The 25,286-nt window shown below is 45.2% G+C and overlaps 1 protein-coding gene across 1 annotated transcript in view; it reads right to left on the bottom strand.

Annotated features, from left to right (window-relative positions):
* Window positions 1-25,286, bottom strand: part of DMTN (dematin actin binding protein) — a 474,403-nt gene that overhangs the window by 50,951 nt on the left and 398,166 nt on the right. Inside the window, exons 4-7 of the mRNA XM_069617734.1 lie at window positions 19,514-19,588; window positions 18,165-18,320; window positions 13,423-13,467; window positions 6,413-6,524 (exon numbers count right to left, since the gene is read on the bottom strand). Coding sequence (XP_069473835.1) covers window positions 6,413-6,524; window positions 13,423-13,467; window positions 18,165-18,320; window positions 19,514-19,588 — 388 coding nt within the window. The remainder of the gene's footprint in view (window positions 1-6,412; window positions 6,525-13,422; window positions 13,468-18,164; window positions 18,321-19,513; window positions 19,589-25,286) is intronic.

Genomic DNA, 25,286 nt, shown 5'->3' with positions numbered 1-25,286 from the left:
TTGCCTGCTTGCTATCCTCCTGTTGCACCCTGTGCATGTCATCTATTACTTCTGGAGAATTACCATGGAATTACAAAGTATTCCTACACAAGTCCTTTGCAATCTACAGACCCAATAAATCGCAGGGGGTTTTCTGCCTGGATTTGAATTTTCCCCTAGAAGGTTGGTCATTGTGGCCTCTGGCATGGACAGACCATTTCTCTTTGACAGAAAACAGTCCTCAAGGGAGAAGAGGGTATTAATAGAAAAAAGAACACCGTTGGATTCCTGCACACTTGATCAAGGTGAGCCAATCTATGAAATTCCTGAGACATTTAAAATCCACTGAAGAAAATAATAAATTAATTAAGCTTTTGGTTAAGCGTGCCCTTTTTGCTCCAGCAATTGGGAATAAGGTGGAGTTAGTATTCCAACTCCTAAAAAAAGTATTTTCAATTAATGGATGAACAACATGGTGCTTCTGGACGTTGGTCTATTATTAAGGCCAGTATCAACAAGGTGGTTGAGAAAATTCTTAATAGTTTAGTTTAGCTTATTTATTTGTTGAGCGCGCCAAGCCCAGAGGCATGTGGGCGCTATGCTTACAAGTTCCAAAATATACAGGAAGAGAAAAACAAGTGATACAGCAGTATATTACATACAAATTATATCCAAAAGAGTTATAAATATACATCAGGCAGTTGTTCACATACATATATATAAAGTAGGTCGTGGTTATATGACTGGGATAAGGTTTTGCTCATGGAGCCACACTTTGACCTTTTTATGAAATAAGAGGTAGGAAGATTCCTCTCTTAATGAAAGCGGGAGTGCGCTCCATTTCTTTGCAGCGAGGACTGGCAAACTAGCCCCTCCTGCTCTTTGTAACTTGTAGTGTGGGATGTTGACACAGTGCGCCTGGGCTGTTCTTGTTGGCCGTTTTGATGTATGGCGGGTGATGGAGTTGGATAGGTAAATAGGCGCCTGGTTAGATAGGCACTTATGTGTGGTAGATAGTGTTTTGAGGGCTATCCTTTGCCTAATGTTAAGGCAATTTATAGAGTGTCTGGTATCCAAAATGTGTTGTTTCTTAGAGATGTTCAATGCTGCTCTAATGGCATTGTTTTGCGTGACTTGCATTTTGTTGAGGTTTTGTTGTGAAGTGCCAAGATAGAGTGCATTATAATAGTTGAGCTTGGAGAGGACCAGGGCTCTTGCTATTGTGATGCAATTAGCAGATTTCAGGAAAGGATGGCAAGCAGTTATAAGCTTGCAAGTGTAGGCAGATGAAGAGGCCATAGCATTAGTTTGTCTCGTTAAGGTTAGTGCCGAGTCAATATAAACTCCCAGTGTTTTAACAACCTTGGATACTTTGATTATATTGCCGTGGATATTGAATGAGGTGAATAGCACGTCCAGTTTATTTAGATTGTTTGGTGAGCCCAGTAGGAGGAGCTCTGTCTTATCATCATTAAGACAGATCCCATGCTTCACCATCCAGGCTTGTATAGTGAGGTAGTGAGGTAGTGAGGTAGACGTTGTTAAGAGTCCTACTGTCCACAATGTGATCTCCAGTGATAGGGATGAGTATCTGGGTGTCATCTGGGCTATATTAATATATATGGCCCTAATGCCCCAAACCATCTTTTTGTTGCAATTTGAAACAAATCCTTTTCAATAAAGGTTATAATCGACTTATTATTTTTGTCGATTGCAAACAAATTTGTGATTTCACCCTAAATCGAAAGTCTGACACTATATTTATAAATCCCAAATCACATAAGCAATTTATTAACTTTATAGAAGATCTTACTCTTGTTGATACTTGGTGCTTTTGTCATCCAGATGCTAAAGAATTTACCTTGTTCTATCCCCTCAGAAATCTATTTCTAAACTGGATCATATATCTATCAACTCATGACTTGCCACGAGTGTTCTGCATTCTGAAATTGGCCCTATTGTTATTTCTGATCATGCTCCAGTCCTTACCGTCCTTGAGTGGGAACCTCAGACTACCTTTACTTCCCGATGGAGATTCAGTTCCTTCCTGTTGAATGATCCTGATTTCATCAAGCAAATAAATAATTTCATCACTAAGTTTTTCACCCTAAATAACCCTCTAGATGCTTCCATCCATATTAATTTGGACGCATTTGAGGCCACTTTGCGTGGTTTCATCAAACAATTTGCTGCTTTAAAAAAATAAAATGAAAAACTTTCCCAAGACCTACTCAATTAAATCATTAGTATCATTTTACCTTAATTATCCCACAAATGCTACCATTAAATACCTCCTTTCAAAATGCATAGAATGTTTCAAATATAATACAAATAAAGCTTTCTTATCACTACTTAGATGCAAGGCAAAGTGCTATGGAGCATCTAATAAATCTGGTAAATTGTTAGCAGCGTATCGTAAGTGGAAACATTAAAAAGCTATTATTAAATCCATTGTTAACCACCAAGGGATTAGAGTTACTAACTCAGAGCAAATCAACAGCACCTTTTATGAATTCTATTCCCAGCTCTACTCCACTGATGAAATCAAATGATAATATTCTCAACTTTCTACATTTAAACAAGAAAATCACAGATAATCCAATAGATCTTTCCTTTTTGATTCTCCGATTTCAGTTCAAGAAATTCAAAAGGCTATTTTAGATCTTAAAATTGGTAAGGCCCCAGGGCTGGACAGATTCCCTATAGACGTTGACTGTTTCTTTCCACACTACTTTCTCTAAAACTCTTCAACTACTTCTTTACTTTATGACATAGCTTGGGTTCTTTCGGTGAAGCCCTATTAATTCGATTCCCCAAGTCTGACAAAGACCCTTCCCATTTTAAAATTTACCACCACATCTCCCGAATTAACTCTCACTCAAAAATATTGGGCAAAGTAATCACTAATAGATTAGATCATGTTATGCCTAAATTGGTTAATATCAATCAAACAGGATTCATTAAGGGAAGGTATGCTTCCTCTAATACTAGACTCCTATTTATTGCCCTCCCATATGCTGAATGCTCTCCTAATCCCCTCATTCCTCTTGCACTGGATGCTGAGAAAGCATTTGACAGAGTTTTGTGGCACTTTTTGTTTGAATCTTTATTATGGCATGGGTTTAGTCCTCACTTTTCCAAATTCATCTTGCTCCTATATTCTACACCCTCCTCTAGAATTTTCATCAATAACGCTTACTCTAAATCATTTCCCAATTCATGTTGAACCAGACAAGGCTGCCCATTGTCCCCACTTCTTTTTATTTTAGCCTTAGAACCCCTTCTTTAAAGCATTGCAGTTATTGATAATATCAAACGTATTGTTATAAAAGACCTCTCTTTTAAATCTTCTGCTTATGCAGATGATGTCCTCCTCTATCTATCTTAGCCACCGATCTCTATTCCTGCACTAATGTCTACTACTGAGCAGTTTTCTATAGTCCCTGGGTATAAATTAAACTTTGATAAGTCAGAAATCCTGCCACTTACTAATTCTTGTACTCTATCTAACATCCCCCTTGATGGTATGAAATGGTGCTCTTCATCCATAAAATACACAGGTATTGTTATTGCTAAAGATATTTCTTCTACTCTAAGTTTAAACCAAATGGTTATTATTGATCAAATTAACTCTTCTATTAACCAATGGTTCCCTCTATTTCTTTCCTGGTGGGGGCATCTAGAAGCAGCCAAGATGACTCTTGGATCTATTATCCTCTACTATATATCTATGATTCCAATTTTACTGCCAAGCGCTTTCTTCAAAAAAATTAAATTCAAACTCGTTTTCTTTGAAAAAATAAAACCCCTAAAATGGCTTTGAATTAACTCAAATCTTGTAAAGACTCTGGTGGGGTTAAATTTCCAGACTTTCTCAATTACCACAGATCCTTTTCATTATGACAGCTCATTCTATTTCTATCTTGTGAACCCCAATTGATGAATACACCTTCCTGGGTCATTTTGGAATCAAAATGTATAGCCCCTCTTTCCTTATTTCACTTCCTTACAACATCTTATGGTCTGGTATTAAAAAATCACCCACTCCTGTAGTACTTAAAAAATGCCTGGAATTGTTTAATCTCCTGCTACCATGTTACCCAAGATTTCACTAGCACCTGTTTATGGTTCAACAAATCCCTTCCGTTTAGACCTAAGCATGATGTTTTGCAAAAATGGTACACTGCTGAGATCTTTCTGGTTGCATATTTATTCAATAATAACCTACCTATACCTTTCACTGAATTATGTTCTAAATTCAATCTTAATGAATCTGATTTCAAAACGTATTCAATACTTACAAAGTTGGTTCTTAAAACTATACAATTCTACACCCAACCTTCCCCTTCAAAATGTATAGAATTGCTCTGTCGATTCCATTCTACTAAAGCCTTTAAGTTTTACTCTATCCTCAACCAATCCAAGGATTTTACTACCAAACTTACTCTACAATGGGAATCTGACTGGGACCTTCAGATATCCCAAGAGATTTGGATTAAAGTCTGGGAACAATGTTTTTCCACCTCAATCGCAGCAAATTTTAGACAATCACATTATTTTATATTGCATAGAGCTTACCTAATGCCCCTTCGGATTGGCAAAATTACCAACCCATCTCACAATATTTGTTGGTCCTGTCAATTTCCTGCCACTGATTTTATTCACCTACTATTTAAATGCTAATATGTTCATTCCTTTTGGAGACAAATTTGGAATTACTTAAAAAATACTTTCTCTTTTCAGGAACCCTTGTCATTATGCAACGTTATGATTGGTGTACTGGTAAATCCCTTCATGCTCTCTATTCCTTCACCTGATTTATTTAATTTCTTAGTTTATATTTCTTTTCACCTCATTTCTTCCATTTTGAAAAACGTTCAGAAATTGTTGTATAATTTATGGTGGAACTCCATTTGCTTTTTCCACAGAATAGAAAAAATGTATACTCTTTCATCTAGGACCATACCTAAGTTTTACAACAAATGGAATGTATTTAACTCTTATTTAATGTAAATATGTACTTCTTTCTGGGAATAATACTTCAGCTACACTCTGCTTTTCTTATCTGTATCTGTTTTGTTAGTGTCCCCCTTTTAGTCTTAACTCAGCTAATTGATAGTCCCTATTTTTCCATAATTTGATCAATACTATTACGTTAATTTATTACATTTCAGATTGTATTCGTCATTGCAATACTGTTAGCTCCAAAATGCCTTTCCTTTTGCTGTTAATATTTCTTACTCCTATATTTGCTATTGTATTAATGAAACCTTCAATAAAAATCAATTAACTTGAAATAAACACATACTTCAAATCCGTGTATAATTGCACGAATCAGACTCTGTTTGTAAGCCTTCATAACCACCATAGGTTTTTGTATAAAGTTATGAATCACTGCCAGTTTCTGCATCGTTTTATTCTCCCTTCTTTCCCATGCTGCCCGCTCAGCTGTAGCATTCCTTATTAACACACCCAGATCCACGTATGGGTCTATAACCTCCACATACTAATATTAATATGCCAGTTGTTATAGGCTCGCGTCTTTTTTCTGCCAAAATACATAATCTTAGTTTTCTCAGCATTTACCTCCAGGAAAGGTTGTTCAGAGTAGTTGTCAATCACACATAATGAACCCTTTAAACCTATCGGAGTTCTACCAAAAAGAACCATGTCATCTGCCTATCCCGGCCAGACGACATGGGTGTCACCAATATTTTGAGGAAATTTGTTAATACCATTTAACACCTTAGGCATATCTTCAATATATAAGTGGAAAAACAGGAGTGCAAGCACACACCCCTGCTTTCACACATAGTTCTTTGGTATACGTGTAGACGGCTTACCAAATTGATCCAACCAGAGCGTAACATACGTGGAGCTGCTTTAAAATGTAATGATAAGCATGGATTCTCAGAACTGAAAAGTGAACGCAGCCATTGAAGGATCATTTGCAAAATCCCTGATTCCACAATAATGTATTGAAAGAAATGAGAATCCAGATTTCTATTGGACATCGCAGGACAATACAGGACAGAGACGGAGAGTGTTCCTGAAGAAGGACATCGAAAGTCAGAAATGCATTGGACCAACTCGTCTGCAGCTGAATTTATATTTTGTATTTCAATTCTTTATTAAAATAAGTTACATAATAAGGACGGTTTCATCATCCCAGGATTTAGCCATCAGCGCCCCAAAGAGGCCAGAGCTCACTCAATAAAAATATATGGCCAGAGGCAATAGACCTAATTTTTAGAGAAAATGTTAAAGAAATTGTAAAGTTCATTATTGAAATAGTTTAGAATAAGAGAAATAACCAAAACAAAGAACACACTCTGAACAGATATTCACCTATCCCGTGTCCTGTAAATTAAAGAGTAACACATGCTTCATGTGGTTCTTTGCACAGGGAGGAGGCACAGGGTGGAGACTTTACCTGGCCGGTGGAAGTGGTGCATTCCACTCCGAAGAGAACCGCTCATCCGCTGGCTGGGTAGAGTGGCAGAGAGCTGGCTGGACATCCTGTGCTCCATCCACTCCTGGACAACCTGTAGGCGAGAGAGCACAACGTCAGCCTCAGAGCAGCGGCTAGGTCACTGTCACGAGGCAGCAGGCTTTGCCCTGGCCAGCTGCACTGACAAATCCAAGCACTATTCCATCAGCAAGCGGCAAACTGTCATTCAAGGACAGGCCATCCCAGACAGAAAACTTGGCTTCTAGGCACCAACCAATGAGATGGATCAATCAGTGGCAGCTAGACGGTGGTGACCTGCTAGTGAAAATGGAACAGATAAAAAAGCATGAGCCTGTCAGAAAGATGAGTTCACTGAGGCACTAACCATTTGGAACACCTAATGAGGTGGATCTACCAATGAAGGTGAACCATTGGTGAACATCTTAGAGGGACAAGGTAAACATGTGTGCTCACCAATGATCATTACCCAACCAGGAAAAAGAGATAATTGAGGACCAGCCAATGACATTGGCTCAACTATAGTAAGCCAATGAATGGGGGCCATACAATGACATGACTTAAGTAGAGAAAACCAGCGATTAGGAGCCAACTAATGAAATGAATCAGCTAATGAAAGATCCTTTTGGGAACTAGCCAATGACATCTGCAAAGTAACTCCTCATGCATACATCCAACGAGACGATCAAGCAGTGTAAATTGGCCATGAGAACAACCAATGACATCCCCAAACCATTCACCGGTTAGCCAAACAATAGCACCAGTATCGGTAGTCTCAGAAAGGATAGCTCAGGGGCAGCGCACTCGCCTTGGAAGCAAGACGACACGGAGCACCACAGATTTGATCCCCGGGTCCGCGCTTAGAAACGTCTGGTTATTAAGCGCGTTGTAAATATCATATCATATCAATCAACATTGACCAGTCTGTAGTGGTGGTTTTATTGGGATTAGAAGCAGCATTTCTGTGCCTGGTGTCTCTTGTTCCATTGGGGCGGCAGCCTGGCATTCAGAGGGTTAATCTCTTCCTCTCGTCTGTCTTGCAGTGACATCATCCCAGAGGTGGTTTCCATTGGTCAGCTGTGCCATCTGCAGTGGATAATTCCTTCTTATAGGGGGCAGTGCTGTTTATTGTGGCTTTGTGCAGCCTCGGGTGGCTTGTGTGTATTGGCAGGCGTTGCATCCAATTGGAAGAAGGCTTTTTTATTTAACAATTGAACCGTTTTCTTTCTTGGGGTTGTTGAGGTTATGATATGATATGATATGATATGGCATTTGTAACGCGCCTATACACAAGTGTTTCAAGTGTTTCAAGGCGCGACGAGGCAGGGAGGGGGGAACAAGGGGAAGACAGACAACGATCCTACTAGGCCAGGTGTCATTCAGATCGCGCAAGTGCAGGGGTAGGGGGAAGGTAGAAAGTGCAAGAGGAGGGGAGGGGGGAAGTGCAGTACAAGGTAAGTAGAATAAAATAAATAAAGGGCCAGCTAGTGGCAAGTGCAAGGTAAGTGCAGACAAGTGCTGCGAACGGGGGCTGTAGGGATACAGAGACAGTCCCGCAGTGCAGGGGTTGCCAGGGAGGCAGTGCAAGTGGAGAGTGGCTGGGCCCAGGACCGAGGTCGGCGAGAGTGGCCCAGTTGCAGATTCGGTGCAGATTCAGCGAAGAATTAGCAGGGGAGAAGGAGAGAGAAAGCAGAAGCAAAGAGGAAGGTTTTGAGGTGCTTCCGGAACCGGAGATGGTTCTCCTCAAGTTTCAGGGAGGCAGGAAAGCTGTTCCAGAGGGAGGCCCCTGCTGCGGAGAGAGATCTACCCCCAGCTTGTTGCTTCGAGAAGCTGCTGACCCTGAGGGAGTTGGAGACGGATGAGCGAAGGGCTCGGGAAGGAAGATATTTTGGAAGAGAGAGTTGAAGGTATTTAGGCTCCAGGCCCCAGAAGGCCTTGTGGACAATGCAGAGGGTTTTGAACTTGATCCTCGCAGTCACTGGGAGCCAGTGTAGAGACTTCAGTCCTGGAGAGATACGGTCCCTGGGCTTGAGGCCAAGGACAAGTCTCGCAGTTCTGTTCTGGATGAGTTGCAGAGGGCGGAGAGTGGAGGCAGGCAGATTAAGATAGAGGCTGTTACAGTAGTCCAGCTTTGAGAGAACCAGGGCTCGTGAGACAGTGAGCTTCTGGGGGAAAGAGAGGAAGGGAAGAATACCTCTAAGGAGGTGCAGCTGGTAGTGTGACTTCTTAGAGACGTCAGATATATGAAGAGAGAAGGAGAGTGTGGAGTCGAAGATAACCCCGAGGTTTTTGCTTTGCAGGTAGGAGCAGGAAGAGGGCCAAGAGAGGCCGGCCAGAGAGCTGCAGGGAAGGAGGGAGTGGGTGTGCCGATGAGTAGAATCTCAGTCTTACTGGCATTAAGGCAGAGGTCATTGGCGGCACACCATTCCTGGATAGCAGACAGACAGTCAGAGATGAGGGAAGGAGAGGAGGAGGCCGAGGGTAGCCTGAAAATGAGCTGGGTATCGTCCGCATAGCACTGAAAGTTGGGGCAGAGAGCAGCGATGCGGTGGGCAAGGAGTGCCCACTGGTTGAACAGCCAGGGGGAGAGATTTGATCCCTGGGGGACACCACAGGTGGAGAAAAAGATGTCAGAGAGGAAGGACCCCAGTTGGACCTGGGAGGGTCGATTGGAGAGGAAAGAGGTCAGCCACGCCAGAGCCTGACCAGTGATGCCCAGGTTATCACGGAGACGGTTGAGCAGGATGGCATGGTTGACAGTGTCAAAGGCAGAAGAGAGATCGAGCAGAATGAGAACACACAGAGTGTTGGAGTCAAGGTTCAAGAGTAGGTCCTCGCGGATGTTCAGGAGAGCAGTTTCCACGCTTCTGGCAGCTCTGAAGCCAGATTGATGGTCATGAAGACTGCCAACAGATTCAGCATGGAGGTTAAGCTGGGAGATGGCCAGTTTCTCCAGGAGCTTGCCCAGGAAGGGAGTGATGGAGTTTGGGCGATAGTTAGCCGGGCAGGAGGGGTCAGAAAAGGGTTTCTTAAGAAGAGGGTGCACAAGGGAGTGCTTAAGGGGGGATGGGAAGACTCCAGAGGCGAAGGAGTGGTTGCAAAAGTCAGCCAGGGCAGGAGCCAGGAAGTCGATGTGGTCCTTGATAGTTTTGGAGGAACAGGGGTGAACCTGTTTAGACGAGACTTTTATAGATCGGACTTGTCTGGAAACCTCGTCAGCAGAAAAAGGGGTGAAGGCAGAGAAGGAGGGAGGAGGGGTGGCTGCAGAAGGGCCAGAGGAAGAGCCAGGAAGAGAGGGAGGGAGGTGATAGGAGGAGAGTGAGGACAGGATGACCTGGGTTTTAGAGATGAAGTGAGAGGCCATTGCAGTGCAGGGGGCCTGGGAGGGGCCTTAAGGGTTGAAGCTTAAGGAGCAGGTGTTGGTAAGGGTTCCATTAATATGTCCAAGGACTGGGAGCTTTGTATTCTAGAGGCACTCTCTTCTTAGATATGAGGAGATGTTTGCAGCATTCACTACAGTGCCACAATATAAAGTGGCCTCCCCATTTCTAGTAGCACGTTGGGAGTTATTAATTTCCACCTAGCTGGGGAGGCAGGTCATGATTTCTTTTTAATGAATCTCTACCACACGGATGACTCCATTTTAATTAATGATGGTGTCAATATAGAGCACAGATTCAGATATGTATATAGTGCACCCTAGTGCAACAACAAAAAATATATATATAAATAGTGCACTCTACCAATTTGCATTCCCAGAGCTGAATTCTATACAGAAATGGATAGTTCTGGTTTGCATGTATGTTCCTTGGTTTCTGGAAATGATTCTTAAACATGTATAAATCAGTCTCATCAGTATAAGTGCGCAAATGTTTATCCGAGGCACGCGTCAGCCTTGTTTGAAACAGCGGCAGGTAGAGGCACAGTTATATATAATGAATTAAATGTCCCCGATGCCCTGCACATCTCACCTTAGGCTATACTCGCTCTTTAGCAAACACTAGTACCCTAAAAGGCCCGGGCTGGCCTATGGGGAAGGCCCAAACTCAAAACCCAAAACACTTGTGTTGTATGGGCCAGTTTTTTTGGGTCAAAGTGGCCCACTTTTGTGGCACATATGGGCCAGTTTGATGAGTTACTTCACCATGCGGCTAGTAGTTTTGACCATTGTTACTGAATTAATATTCTTTAAAATGAACAATTTGTATCACATTTTAGCAGAAAACTCCCCCTTGGGTATTACTCAGTCACAAAAGCACTTAATTGCCATTTGCAACTGTGGGCCACTTTTTTTTTAATTGGTGCAATGCTATGCCCCATTGCGACCTTGTACTCCAGTAACTCAGGTGCTATGGTGCACCCCTGTCTGGTTTTACCAACAGATATCAAGCCGGAGAATTCAAGTCGTATGCTGAGATGTGCGTTTTTAATATGCCCATTAAGCAGTGGTGTGGAAAACGAAAGAACGCAAGATTGCGCCTGGGCGAGAACGAAGAGGCGGTGCAGGGAGTTTTTATTAGGCACTGACCAGGGAGGCGTTGTGCCCAGCAAGGGAGCCCCATAAACGCCAGAGACCAACATCTGAAAGTGACTATATTTACTAACCACTAGAATGGCAGGATTGCACACAGAATGAGAAAACATAACAGTTTCAGCCGCATTACTCTGTTAGAAGGCGATCAAGGCAGTGAGTGAGCTTATAAAGCGCTGACGAGGATGCAGTCCAAGGACCTGTAGGGCCAGGGATGAAGAGAAGCAGCGGCTAGATGGACAAACAACAGCATACCGCCCAGCTAGTAATCCACTGCCATCCACTCATACAGCATCTCCAGAACTGCCCTATTCCTACCCATTAACATACCACTTCAGAACCTGCCCATTTCTACCAACTCACATATCATGGACAGAACGGCCTTATTTCCTCCCACTGACGTAGAACCAAGACCTGCCCATCCCTACTCACTCACATAACACCTCCAGGACCTGCCCATCCCTACTCACTCACATAACACCTCCAGGACCTGCCCATCCCTACTCATTCACATACGACCTCCAGGACCTACCCATCCCTACTCATTCACGTAATACCTCCAGGACCTGCCCATCCCTACTCATTCACGTAATACCTCCAGGACCTGCCCATCCCTACTCATTCACTAATACCTCCAGGACCTGCCCATACCTACTCACTCACATAACACCTCCAGGACCTGCCCATCCCTACTCACTCACATAACACCTCCAGGACCTGCCCATCCCTACTCATTCACATACGACCTCCAGGATCTACCCATCCCTACTCATTCACGTAATACCTCCAGGACCTGCCCATCCCTACTCATTCACGTAATACCTCCAGGACCTGCCCATCCCTACTCATTCACTAATACCTCCAGGACCTACCCATCCCTACTCACTCACATAACACCTCCAGGACCTGCCCATCCCAACTCATTCACATAAGACCTCCAGGACCTACCCATCCCTACTCACTCACATAACACCTCCAGGACCTGCCCATCCCTACTCATTCACATAAGACCTCCAGGACCTGCCCATCCCTACTCATTCACATAAGACCTCCAGGACCTACCCATCCCTACCCATTCACGTAATACCTCCAGGACCTACCCATCCCTACTCATTCACCTAATACCTCCAGGACCTGCCCATCCCTACTCATTCACATAACACCTCCAGGACCTACCCATCCCTACTCACTCACATAACACCTCCAGGACCTGCCCATCCCCACTCATTCACATACGACCTCCAGGACCTACTCATTCACATAAGACCTCCAGGACCTACCCATCCCTACCCATTCATGTAATACCTCCAGGACCTACCCATCCCTACTAATTCACGTAATACCTCGATGACCTACCCATCCCTACTCATTCACTAATACCTCCTGGACCTGACCATCCCTACTCACTCACGTAGCACTTCTGGGACCTGCCTATCCCTACTCACTCACGTAGCACTTCTGAGACCTGCCCATCCCTACTCACTCACGTAGCACTTCTGGGACCTGCCCATCCCTACTCGTTCACTAATACCTCCAGGACCTGACCATCCCTACTCACTCACGTAGCACTTCTGGGACCTGCCTATCCCTACTCACTCACGTAGCACTTCTGGGACCTGCCCATCCCTACTCACTCACGTAGCACTTCTGGGACTTGCCCATCCCTACTCACTCACGTAGCACTTCTGGGATATGCCCATCCCTACTCATTCATATAGCACCTCCAGGACCTGCCCATCCCTACTCATTCACTAATACCTCCAGGACCTGCCCATCCCTACTCATTCACTAATACCTCCAGGACCTGCCCACCCCTACTCATTCACATAGCTCCTCTACTCTGACATCACTTCCTGTTTCAGGGGCTGAAGCAAGTTCACAAAATGGAGGCCAGTATGAACAAATCCGCTACAAAGAAGCTGGATGGAAAAAGATGTTGTTTGAGTAATATGCAGGAGACAAAACATTAACAGTAACGAAGAGCGAATTTGAATGCTGCAGAAACAGTATGAGAGCTTTCCTGTTCTTAAGGCTTCACCCTTCGTGTTCATGCGCATGCGCTGGCCTCATAGGGAGGCCACACCTACTAAATGCCTTTTTGCTGGAATTCATTGAATTGCTAATCTTCTGAGGAAACACTATCAAAGCACGGCCTCTTTCTCTCACTTAATGTGCATTGCAGAGGTGTGTTTGCGGAACAGATGGAGACGGTGCAAGCAGTTTGTCCCAGGAACATTGTGCGGTATCCAAGACCGCGGTACCTTGGCTTTGTGCCATACAGTAATATGTCGGGGTGCATGGGATCGAGTTCAGGCTAATAGGCACAGTTTTCTTTTCTCTGATAACACACACACACACTCTCTCTCATTCTCTCTCTCTCTCTCTCTCTCTCTGCAATGAAGCACTGTAGGGTTGGGGAAGAGACATGTCTTCTGCCACTTACCTCTGGAGAAGGCGGCGGGGACATGGACTTTGGCGAGAGTGATCGCTGAGGAGGGTAAGATATTAGAGAAGATGTTTAGAACATATTGCACATTACCAGAGATATAATAAGCAGTTATTACATGATGTGCCTGTGAGGGGCCTTGCTAGCAAGCTGGCTGGGGCTGGCGAGGTGAACCGCCGAGTGTAATCCTCTACTGTCCTGTTCCTTCCCTTTATGGGGGCTCCTGTTATTCCACTTTAGCCCCCCCCCCCTCATCTATACCTACCCTTGCTGCCCTCTGTCTTTTCTTCTGAGCTAAATACTATTTTCAGTTTTCAGGAAGTTTTGCTTTTAGTTTTTTAAGCAACTAGCGTGCAAGGAGGTTTGGCCCACTTGATCCCTTAATCCCAACCCTGCCTCCGAAGATGTGAGGACTTCCGCGTTGCTCTTCCGACCACAGGTGGGATCCAAGTCTTGCTAAGTGCCATATCAAGATCGTTCGGGGGCTTCCTTTGGTGATCTAAGATTGGAATTCAAGGTCCTAAAGATGAGATCCAAAAACAAATGCCTTTCAATTTCCAGTTTTGAAGGAGGCCTCAAATGTACCCTCAGGGATGAAAGGCCAGCAGCCATCCTCTGTGTCCTGTTAAATGACCGTCCAATAGGATGTGTGCATCTTGGTTTATCAAAAAGTGGACTCCGGAAGGAGATCCCCAAAGTCAGATCCTATCTTGTGACAAACACAAGAATGTTCTGTGGTGTTGTGGTTCATCCCAGGGGATGCAATGGACTCTATTAGCACCAACCGCCCCGAGTATTTCCTGAGTAGGGGTGTCAGTAGAGGACGTCGATGTAACCCCCTGAGACAAAGAGAAATGCTTGCTTAACATTTTTAAAATACTTATCAAGCAGTTGGAATGTTTAAGTAACAGTTCAAAAGCAGTGGTAAGCATTGCTATTGTACAATCAGTTAATTGAGTCTCTAAGCATTGAGAAAGCCTATTAGAACATGTTCACTGTCTGTTTAGCTCATTTACATTGTGTGTGTCCTGCACGTGCCTGGGTAGGGCTTAGCAAATGAATACATAATACATTTTTAAGCAGTTTGCTTGCTTAGTCATTGCTTAAGAAATGAGTTAAATTTTGAGTAGGGTTTCCTTGTACGTTGAGCAGTTGTCCTGCTTAACTCCACAAACGCGCTGAGTTGCTAAGATGGCACGGAGCCCTCCCACTTCACATTTCCAAGCTTTGAGGGTGTGTGCGGGGGGTGTGTGCGTACTTAAGCAAATATGTTACGAAAATACAGCAATAGGAAGGGAGTTTAGAAGCAGAATAGGCTCAATCTTGATGGACATGGCTACTCCCCCAAGCAAGAAGTGTATTCTGTCCCTGCGGTTTGCAAGTACCCCCAATATCCCCGGCCTAGCATGCTCATGGGCCAGGTCTTCTCTGGGAGAGCCACGAGGAATGGAATGAAGCCTTTGTGTTCTGCACCTTTTTTGAAGCAGAGGTTTTGTTTCTCTTGTTTAGATGCTACAGCTCTGTGACTATATTCTGTGTTGCTTATCTTGTAGGCGTGGTCTGTGTGTAAATACAGATAGCTTCCTTAGGCCGGTGTCTGCTTGCTTTATGTTGATGAGTCCGTCTCATTACTTCCGGGAAAGGATTTATGGTCTGTGCCTGTGGATATCCACCGATTACATGGGTGAAGGCGAAGTACTGCTGCACTGGACCCTGTACGTGAGCTCCTAGTCCCTGAACATGCGCTGGCCATGCCTCTGCGTGGGTCATGCTGTCTCTGTCGGGTAGGGTGCATGCTGTTGTAATGCTGCAGGCTGACACCTCTGCCGGTGCAGCCACAGAAATACTGGGCTGGGGGCCATGAATCTCGCCACACCAGTGCACTGATGATGTCCAATTATATCTTTGCGTGCAATTAATGACAGATATGGACCCCCGCCGGGTCTGTGGGGGTGTTACTGAAGGTTGGCCTGCTTCATGCTGTCTTATTTTTTTTATTTATTTGGGGTATTTGTTGAGTTGAAGTCTAGCTTAGGAAACCCTCTGAGCGCTGGGCATAAACTAGATGAAGAGTCATTGACAACATTGGCAAAACTTGTATTACCAGCATGACATTTGGGTAGCAGGGAATAGTCAACATTTAGCAGTAGCGAGAACCAAGGACCAGTGCTGAAAGTGAGGCTTTAAGGTAGGGGGCGGGGGCACAGGTGGTGGGTATCTTGCATGGTGTTAAGAAGGTGCTTGATTTCTATTCTGAATTGCATGGGGTCAGGGTGATTCTGATAGGCATGAGGTGCCACCTTCTGGGGTCATGGGGTCATGGACTGAGAATGCCTGTTTCCTTGTTCTTTCTATTTTTGCATTCCTGCTGGGCCCAGTCCTGAGTTCTGGTGATGCGCTCACCACCAGAGAAGATAGCATTGTCTGCCAGGGAGCTGCGAGCATGCAGGGTGACCGTTTTCCATATGATGCTGCTGGATTTGAAGGTGATAAATGCTTGCATGGGTAGCCAGGCATGTGTGTGGGCATTATGTGCTCATATATGCAGAGATCTTACTGAGGTGGGCAGGATCTCATATGTGCTAGGATGGCGGTGGGTAGGCTGGTGAGCAGGGAGTTTCCTCCACCCAGGTCAGACAGGACCTGGGCATGTATGGTGGACCTGAAGCTGGCATTTAGTAGGAAGGGTTTGATTTTCCCCAGGAAGGGTAGTTGGCACCATTCAGTTTTCTTTGCAATGTGCTTTTTGAAAGAGAGGTTGCTGTCTACATGGAATCCAAGAGTCTTAGCACAGCGTTTCAGCTCCAGCGTGAATATTTCGAGGTCCGTGCTGGAAAGTGAGGTCTGGATGTGCGGTTGTTCAGTGTTGTTGGTGAGGAGCAGGAATCCCACCTTGGTCCCGCTCAGTATGAGGTGTGAGCTGGACATCCCCATCTGGATCAGAGCAGGTCAGGGCTTGAGTTGGTGGGTGTCTTGTGATGCCTGTGTTTTGGTGGATCTGGGTGTTGTGGCAGGTGATAAAAGTTCCTAGGGGTTCCATGCAGAGCATGAACATCATGGGTGGGTTGGATCCCGGTGTGACTCCACAGGTGATGGATAGAGGTGGTGATTGTGGTCTTCTGGGCAGAGGGTGAAGCCGTGGAGGGTATTCTCTCTGATTCCCATTGAGTTGTGAGGTATGTTAATGAGGGCTTGAGGGTTTACTGTGCGAAAGACTACGGGGAGATTGAAGAGTATCAAGAGGCAGGAATGCCCGCCATCGAGGATGGCCATTGCATTGTCCACCACGTGGCTGTTGGCTGTTTCTGTGCTGCATCTGGGCCTGAAGCCAGACTGATAGGTCTGTGGTGGGCCATCGGCATTACGCTTGAAATTGGGTGGTGCACTCCCAAATAAAAACCCAGCAAAATCAGAATTGCCTTCTCCTGTGTCTAGGAGATCCCGGCTACCTGTCCAATCCCGGCTTTCTTCATATTCCTGGGTGTGGCTCCTACGCTTGCACCTTCAGACCAATCATCAAGCTTCACTGTGGACCACACCCTCGCCTTTAAATCCTGTGTTGCCAAAACATCAAAATCTTCCTGGTCGCTGATATCGCTCCAAAGAACAATTAACCCCTTAAGTGCCGAGGACGAGTATGCTCGTCCTTTTTGCATAGATTTGTATAATAGCCTGGCAGTTTTAAACCCTTTTTTAGATACAGTTGGATTTCATTCTGCCGTCAACTCTGAGGTGTAACTTTGCATGGTCTGGTCTTGCAGTTTCTACTCCAGGCTCTCTTAAACCTGTCCTTCACTCTGCCATGCGTCCAACCTCCGGGTCTGGAAAGTATGTTCGCAATACTCCAGTGCAGTACTGTTTCTCCCACATGGGATATTGCTTCATTACCATGCGCAGGAGCTGCAGTACTTTCAAGGCACTTACGCGGGCGAAGCCTGTGTATCTGGCTAAATGATGAGGCTGAGCATTCCAAATGAAAGCATGCAATCCCGAGCGGCTGGGCCTCTTCCGTGGCAGCTCCCCACCTCTGGAACGCTCTTCCTGTTTCTCTTTCCAGCACACTCAAAATAGTCACTTTTGCAAGTTACAGTTATCTACAATGCGATGCTTAATTACTTCAACTTTATTGTTTTGTTGATGCCTTTCTATTGTCTTTTTTACTGATCTTTCTTCCTTTTTTATTATTTTAGGTTTTATTGTATTTTTATTATTTTTACAAAGTTTAAATGCTACAATGACCCCGGAGTTGTCCCCAGCAGCATGTTGTTTACATTTGCGTGTCAATTATGTGTATGGCTTTAATGCAATGTTCTGAGCTACCCATTGGAAATCGGTGTGCATTATGGCAAATTATTTAAATCTGGGCAGGATAGCTCAGGGGCAACGCGCTCTCATTGGAAGCAAGACGACGTGGAGCAACGCAGTTTCGATCCCCGGGTCCGATCCCCGGGTCCGCGCTTAGAAACCTCTGGGTATTAAGTCTGTTATAAATAACCAATCATAAATAAATAAATAACCAATCACAACTAATGCATATAATGGAGTGGGGACAGAAAAGGGAGCAGCCGCACGGATTCCTATCTACATTCAGCTGTGCATATCCACCTGTCTATCTATCTGTGCATCCCTGGGTCCCCTTGCGCAGGTAAGTTCCCAGCCCCAGGGATCCATATGGTGCCATGAGGTGAGCCCCAACATGTTCTATCCGTCTGACTCTGGCGGGCCGGCGGGTGACTTACCTCTCGACTCCGGGGCATCTCTGTATGCTCCAGGGCAGAATAGGTAAAGTGGGGTTCGTAGATCATCAAGTCGGGGCGCTCAATGTCCAGGATCGCCTTGTCCTTCGGGATGGCGGCCAGGTCCTTGTACCCCATAACCTTGTTGTCCATTTTAGCCTGAAAGGGAGAAGTCATCATTTGACCAACATGGACACGAGCCATTGTATGAAGGAAGGTCGAGCACATCCCAATACACGTATGTGCAGGGAGCAAATAGGTCCCAATGTACAAGTTAATGGAGAGTTTAACCCACCCATCAATCAAAATATTGATGTGTTCCAAAATGCCTCCAAAAATAGCCCTTGAAAGGTGCCAACTAAGGCCGCGTGCGGATCTCTTCGGGGACAGACAGGGCACCCTCATTAAAAACGCGACATTGTGCCAATGACAGAGTTTGCACCATGTGTGCAACAGAGATAAGCCCTTCTAGGAACGCTGCGCAAGGGTGGAACATAGGAAAAACCATGCAACGGGTTGGGGCGGGGGGAGTGGGGGACTTGCACAGCCTCCCCCGTCCAGGGTCCAGTGAGGGGGGCGGAAGCTCAGTCATCTGTCCCCTTGGCCCTCAGTCACCCCAACTAGGACTAGAAAAGATGAGGACTTCTTGCACTTGGCAGCCACTCTGCATTCTTGCAGGTATTGGGCATTCCCTGTGGCATTCATCTCATGGATGCTAGCAGGGCTTTTAGCGGGCCAGGGCTAGCTAAGGCAAAGCCCCAGCACCCTCAGAAAAGTGCTCCTGGGCGTTGGCTCTGTCGGGATCCCTCCCACTAATCATAGAGTTGCCAACTCCCTCAGTCATCTATTTCCCACAACAGAGATGGTTACCGCTATGTAGTGAAAGGGCTGCCTGTTGGGGTTGGTGCCTCTGATTAAGAAACAGTGGCAGGTGCACTACCTTCACATTTTTGGTGCAGCCTTTTTTCCTTTTGCTTCTTGATCAGAGGCACTGACCCTGCAGGCAGCCATTTCATGAGAAAGAAGAGACCATCTCTGTTTGGTGAAAGTGCGGCCAGGGGGATCAGCGCCTGTGTTTAAAAAAAAAAGTAGAGGTGGCCTCAGTAAAACAAGTGATAGAAACGCACCCATCTATGCTGCCTGGCTCCCAGTGCCCTTGGTAGCAATTTGCATCCCCCATTGACCCCTTCCCATACTTAGGCCATGCCCCATTTTTAGAGCCCTCCCATTCGATTCTTCATCCCACTTAAAGCGCCGCATGCTGGCCTGGGAACCCTCACATGCACAGTGGTAGGAATCTGGGGACTGGACAACGGTGTAGCAGAGAATGATGGTGAAAACAGCAGACTCACCACAATGCTGGAGGGAGATCCGGGAACGCTGGGGCCCCGAGAAGAGCTGACGCTCCCTGGGGAGGTCAGGGTTTGCTGAAAACAAAAAACAAAATAATTAGTTTTTTATATAGCACTTTAAATAGGACATATTTATATACATGACTATAATTACCCAATCGAAATTAGTACACATTTATCAACCTATGGAAGGATGAGTTGGCCTTGCTGGGATTTGAACCTGCGACCTGCAGATCAAACACAGCTCACAACATCAAGCAATTAACCCGCTGAGCCATCTTACCGGAACAGCTTTGATAGTACTCATAGCTGGAACGTTGGAGAATATCCATCTTTTTAGTGCACACCTGTTACCTACCGGCCTGGTGGAAAGCATGCACCTTGAGTTGAGCAGTATGCATGCCACTAAAAGCCCTATTTTGTTTTTTTAAGGCAGAAGGTTCTGGAGGAGGTGTTCTCCCACTGAAGGACTCGTCGAGTGGCTCTCTTCGTTCTGAGTGGGAACGGGCAGTGCGAGTTGTTCTGCTCCAGGGAATTTCCATGACGGGAAGCTCTGAGGGACGCACTGATGGTCGAGGGGACTTTAGACCTCCTTTATTTATTTTTTTTCTTCTACTTTTAAAAAAAAATAAAGCCCTATTAACAGTAGTCCTATCTGAACAGAAAATGGCAGTGGCGGCCACACAGATCCATACTCACTGCACGGGCATAGAGACAGCCCTGCTCCCCAAACCCTCGTGCGGACAGTGGGGGGCTGCGGAACAGGGAGCAGGGGACATTCTCATAGGGTCCTACAGCAGATCCACTTTCCCAATTTGAGAAACCCATTTTGTGAAAGAAAAAAAGAATAAAAGTCATAAGGAAGACGCGGGGTCACAGGGGACATCATGGACCCTATTGCAATACGTGAGGCAGGCTCTGTACAGTAGTACACGAAATGCTTGCCCATCGCATGGACTGGGGGCCTTCAGCATTCCTGTACTACTCGTTGCTAATGCCTACTAAGAAATGCTGAGCACATCATGTGGCAATCCTGTTCAGTATCCAGCAGCTCTAGCAGGGGGCCAGCGGATACGCGTAGGCGGAAGAGACAGAAGTCATGAAGCGCCTCCATCCATGTACATTGGACGTAGATGGAAACCAAGGTGATCTTTATGCATTGCTATCCATTGTTAACATTTTACTCGCAATTCACATTGTGTTCAAGACATTTTCAGGTGTTTAATTCACAAATTGCAATCTTGATGGCATTGTACCAGCCCAATCGACATAAACTTGTGTTAAGGGAGCGAGCGCCCTCTTGCCAATGTAGACTAAATAATCTTCCCATCCCACTTTGCCAGTGCATGCAAATACATCCCTCTGGTATGAAAGCATTGCTTTTGGGCATCACAATGTGAGTCAATATGTATGCTTACATGGGATTTTAACAAATAAAGAATTAATTTTTACCGAACCCAAAATAACGAAAACAAATACCAATTTGCTTTTAGGGGGGCACAAACCCCCTGTTTCCCCATGTTTAAAACCCCACCCCAACCCACTCCCCACCAGATGTAACCCTTTACCCCACCCCCACACATATATATATATATATATATATATATATATATATATATATATATATATATATATATATATATATATATTCTTTTTAATTTGGTATTTTCCTGTTGTTTTTTTATTCGTTAACAATGAATTCTTTATTTTGTATTAGTTTTATTCACTGGATGCCAATGCGTGCTACATTTTTGGCGACTCTGTTTTTTTACTCTATTTATACACTAAAATCAATGAGAATTTCAGGTTTGCAGGATTGCTGAATCGTGCATTTATTGCTTCTATGCTACAGGAAAGAATGCCTTTCTCACTGTCTATGTACAAAGATAACTTTTTTTCATGACCTCTTACATGTATTGAATGATGCTGAAGCATGTTTTGATGTGTATTATTGTATGGCAAACTTGCCGAAATAAAGTGATCGGTCGATCGATATAATGAACACAGCAATCATGATGAAAATGACAATAATTGCAATAATCATGATAATGTGCTGTATTTTATAAGGCACTCGCCCCCCACATCGACCCAGGGGGGCGTTGGTATGATTGTGCAGCGGGTTAAGCGCTGTCCAGGGATCTGTGTGCATCTTGCACTTAAAGGGGTGACCCTCCATCCTTCGGGGGTTAATAAACTGGCTGCCATTCCATTGGGCATTAACCAAACCTACTATTGCAGATGGACTCTGCAGAGAGCAGTAAAGTTTATAGCACATGATATTATTATCATAAGCCCTTATTGACAGCTTCACTCACTTCCCAAATCAAAGGTAGGACAGTTGCTGATCTTAGAAGGATGGAACATTGAATTGGCCTTATGGGCATGCCAACCTGTGACCTGTGGGTTGCAAAAGGAACAGGCACACGAGCACACTTAGGTGCCCATCTGGAATTGCAGCTAGATATCATTCTGAAATAAAATGATGAGAGACGAGGTGGGCAAGAAAGGCAGAGCCATGGTCCGGCCCAAGCCGAGTTGCAAGCCGCTGGCCAACCACAACCCAGGAACCTGCCTGGCTCGGTCTGGGTGGCGCCTGTCTGCCATCCTGTCCAGCCCACCATCCCAGCACACTGCAACTGCACTCACCCACAGCACTGTTTTCAAAGGATGCCTGGCACTAGCAGCTTATAAATGGGAAGCTCTTTAGGAACAGGCCAGGGCTCTCTTTAAAAGCCCTTGCTTCACTTTGGCCTTTAACTTGGGCCGCCGGGCCGATACCAGCCGTTCCAGCCCTTGGAACGGGTGCTTAAAGGAGAGTTCCGGGACTTTTTTTTTATTGTCCCTACGGTTCAGCCATGTGTTTTTAAGCATAACTCGGTAGATCGTAGAAAACTTTCCTATGGACCTTACCCGACTTTTCGTCCATTAACGCACTCGAAATCAGCCGCCATTTTCTGATAATCCTATCACTTGCCGCATCGCCCTGGCTCACCTGCTTTTGCGGCACTAAATCAAATCCCCCGCCCCTGAAACAGACTTTATCAAAACATTCATATTCCCCGCCTCTATCCGTGACGTGACTGTGCTGCGTAGGCAAACGCGCCCTGGCGTCTTCTACGCGACTCCACACAGAACCCGGAAATCAACACAGATCAGCTCACACAACACAGCGCGCCACAATTCGCAATATGAAACTGTACTTTTAAATCAAACCGCAAGATTGTAAATTTGGTAAAGTACATTTATTTGACATCAAATGTTTATAGAATATTCAGCGATTTTCATTTTTATTTGCTCTCGATCCAAAATAGTTCGTCTTGAGGCAAGCGATGTTCGTGTGCAGTAAACAGGGTGTTGGTTTACGATAAAATAAGCTCTTCGGTCGCACTGATAATCGCATGGCTGTTCCAACAACAAGGCACTAGGCCACCACAACGGTCTGTATGTTGCATCTAGCCGTTAGTACCGCGTAAGGGCATACTTGTACTTGGCGATCGTCCCATAAAATGGTCAGGGTGGTAACGTTGTTCACGCAGAGAAGCAACTGGCGGTTAAAGAAGCCGTCCGCCGGTGTCTGGTACTCGTGACACATGCAGTAATGCATGATGTACCTGTTTGAAAAACATAAACAATGAAATTAGTCTCAGCATCAGATCTTTATTAAAATTATTCATTTTATATATTCGGTCGGGAAATTATTTCATAGCTAGGACAGTGCAACTGGGTTTTAAACGTCAAGGGGGGGCTGTAGGATACTGAGACAGTCCCTCAGTGCAGGGGTTGACAGGGAGTGCAGGTGGAGAGTGGAAGGGCCCAGGACCGAGATCGCAGACAGTGGACCAGTTGTTGCAGGGGAGAGGGAGAGAGAAAGCAGAAGCAAAGGTTTTGAGGTGCTTCCGTAAAAGTAGACGGTTCTCCAGATGCGGTATCGATCACCCCTCTTGTCCGCAAAGACTTCTAGGACTCTACTTTCAAGCTCAGAGGGTGGATATCCGCAATATCGGACCCATTCTCTTATCTGATCTATTGTCTTAGGGAAAACATGCATTATAGTACCTTCAGATTTATTATGGGTCTTCGAAGGGCAACCGCCAATGGAACAGGCAGGCATTGTGGAAAGTTCTGAAAAGTAAAGATCTACAATTCTCTATGAATACCAATGTGTTAAAAAATTAAATGACACATAAAAGGTTCAATGCAAGGTATGTTTTGGTTCTTGGAACTATACACGTTATTCACATGCGGATAAGTATTTGAATAACTTTAAAAAAATAGAAAAATAATTTGACTAAACTCAGAACATGTGACTAGTTCCTTGCATATACTGTCTTGAACGAAAAGAAATTGGACGCAAAATGAGTATGGTACATGGCCTTACCTTGACGAGCAAACAGTTAGATGCAGGGATCAGAGTAGTTTCTTGTCGAAGAACAGGGAGCAGTTCACAGGTTGCAAACTGACGAGTTTCCTCGAAGTGGTCACGGAAGTTCACAGAGACGAAGAGCAGATAACCAGCACCTTCACGGGTTGACTAGCAAAGTGCAAAGAAGTTCTCATTATAAATATGAAGTGGGTTATAAAGAATTCGAAACAGGGGTGTGTTTGTGAATGAATGACGTGTATGAATCACGTCCAGCGTGAGGGGGGATGCTTGGCAGGAGACAAGGGGTCTGGCGGTAGACATGGGAACAACAACCCATGCTCTATAGACCACTTTGAAGTGTACATGGTCTTTGGCACCTCTTGGCCTTTATCGCTCCCTGACAGCTCCACTTGCCAGCGCAAGTACCCCGGTGCGAACTGCCTTTGATAGGGCGGGGGGTGGATTGGGGCGGTGGTCGTGCAGACAAGACACAGGAAGACTCGTGAATGGAGACACACTTATGTGGATTGCAGGGGGCCGTCCAGCGTGAGGGGGGATGCTTGGCAGGAGACACGGGGTCTGGCGGTAGACATGGGAACAACAACCCATGCTCTATAGACCACTTTGAAGTGTACATGGTCTTTGGCACCTCTTGGCCTTTATCGCTCCCTGACAGCTCCACTTGCCAGCGCAAGTACCCCGGTGCGAACTGCCTTTGATAGGGCGGGGGGTGGATTGGGGCGGTGGTCGTGCAGACAAGACTCGTTTGCCGTAGGGCCTCACCAAGGAGAGGCCATCTAACTGCATGTAAGAGGCAGGCTGCAGGATCTAGTACATGGAAGGCAGGGGGTGAGTTTATAAATACCTCACCCTCCCAGGAGAATATATGGGTGCAGTTCACCCTGGAGACCCTGGATCCCTAGGCAGTTAGTCAGCAGCAGGCTGGCCTGTGGTGGCAAGGCGGCACGGGCCAGAGGGGGTCATCTCTGTACCCGGTGCCCAAAAGGATGATTTATTATGATCAACCATATTGATTATTTACCTATAACCATGTTTTGTATCAATAAAATCCAACGGCCTTCCTTTTATTGCCAACGCTTGAACAAAGTGGTGTGGTAAGTATTTTTGGGGGAGGAGGCAAGGCCGGGAGGCTTGATGCCAACCCGCAAAATAACATATGTATGTCTGCTGCATATGGGTTCAACGGTTATGTGGATTGAAGGTGGGCGGCCAGCGTGAGGGAGGATGCTGGCCGGAGACATGTGGTGTGACAAGACAAGGCACAGGAAGACTATTCAATGGAGACACACTAGATTCATTTAAAAAATCAAAACAACCATTGTTAAAATATATGTTGGGTTTTATTTTAGATCTTAATTTCAATTGAACATAAATAATAAACATTACACA

The sequence above is a fragment of the Ambystoma mexicanum genome, chromosome 10 (assembly GCF_040938575.1).
Source record: "Ambystoma mexicanum isolate Mex_15411 chromosome 10, UKY_AmexF1_1, whole genome shotgun sequence".
NCBI classification, from domain to species: domain Eukaryota; kingdom Metazoa; phylum Chordata; class Amphibia; order Caudata; family Ambystomatidae; genus Ambystoma; species Ambystoma mexicanum.
This window is presented reverse-complemented; position numbering and strand designations above follow the sequence as displayed.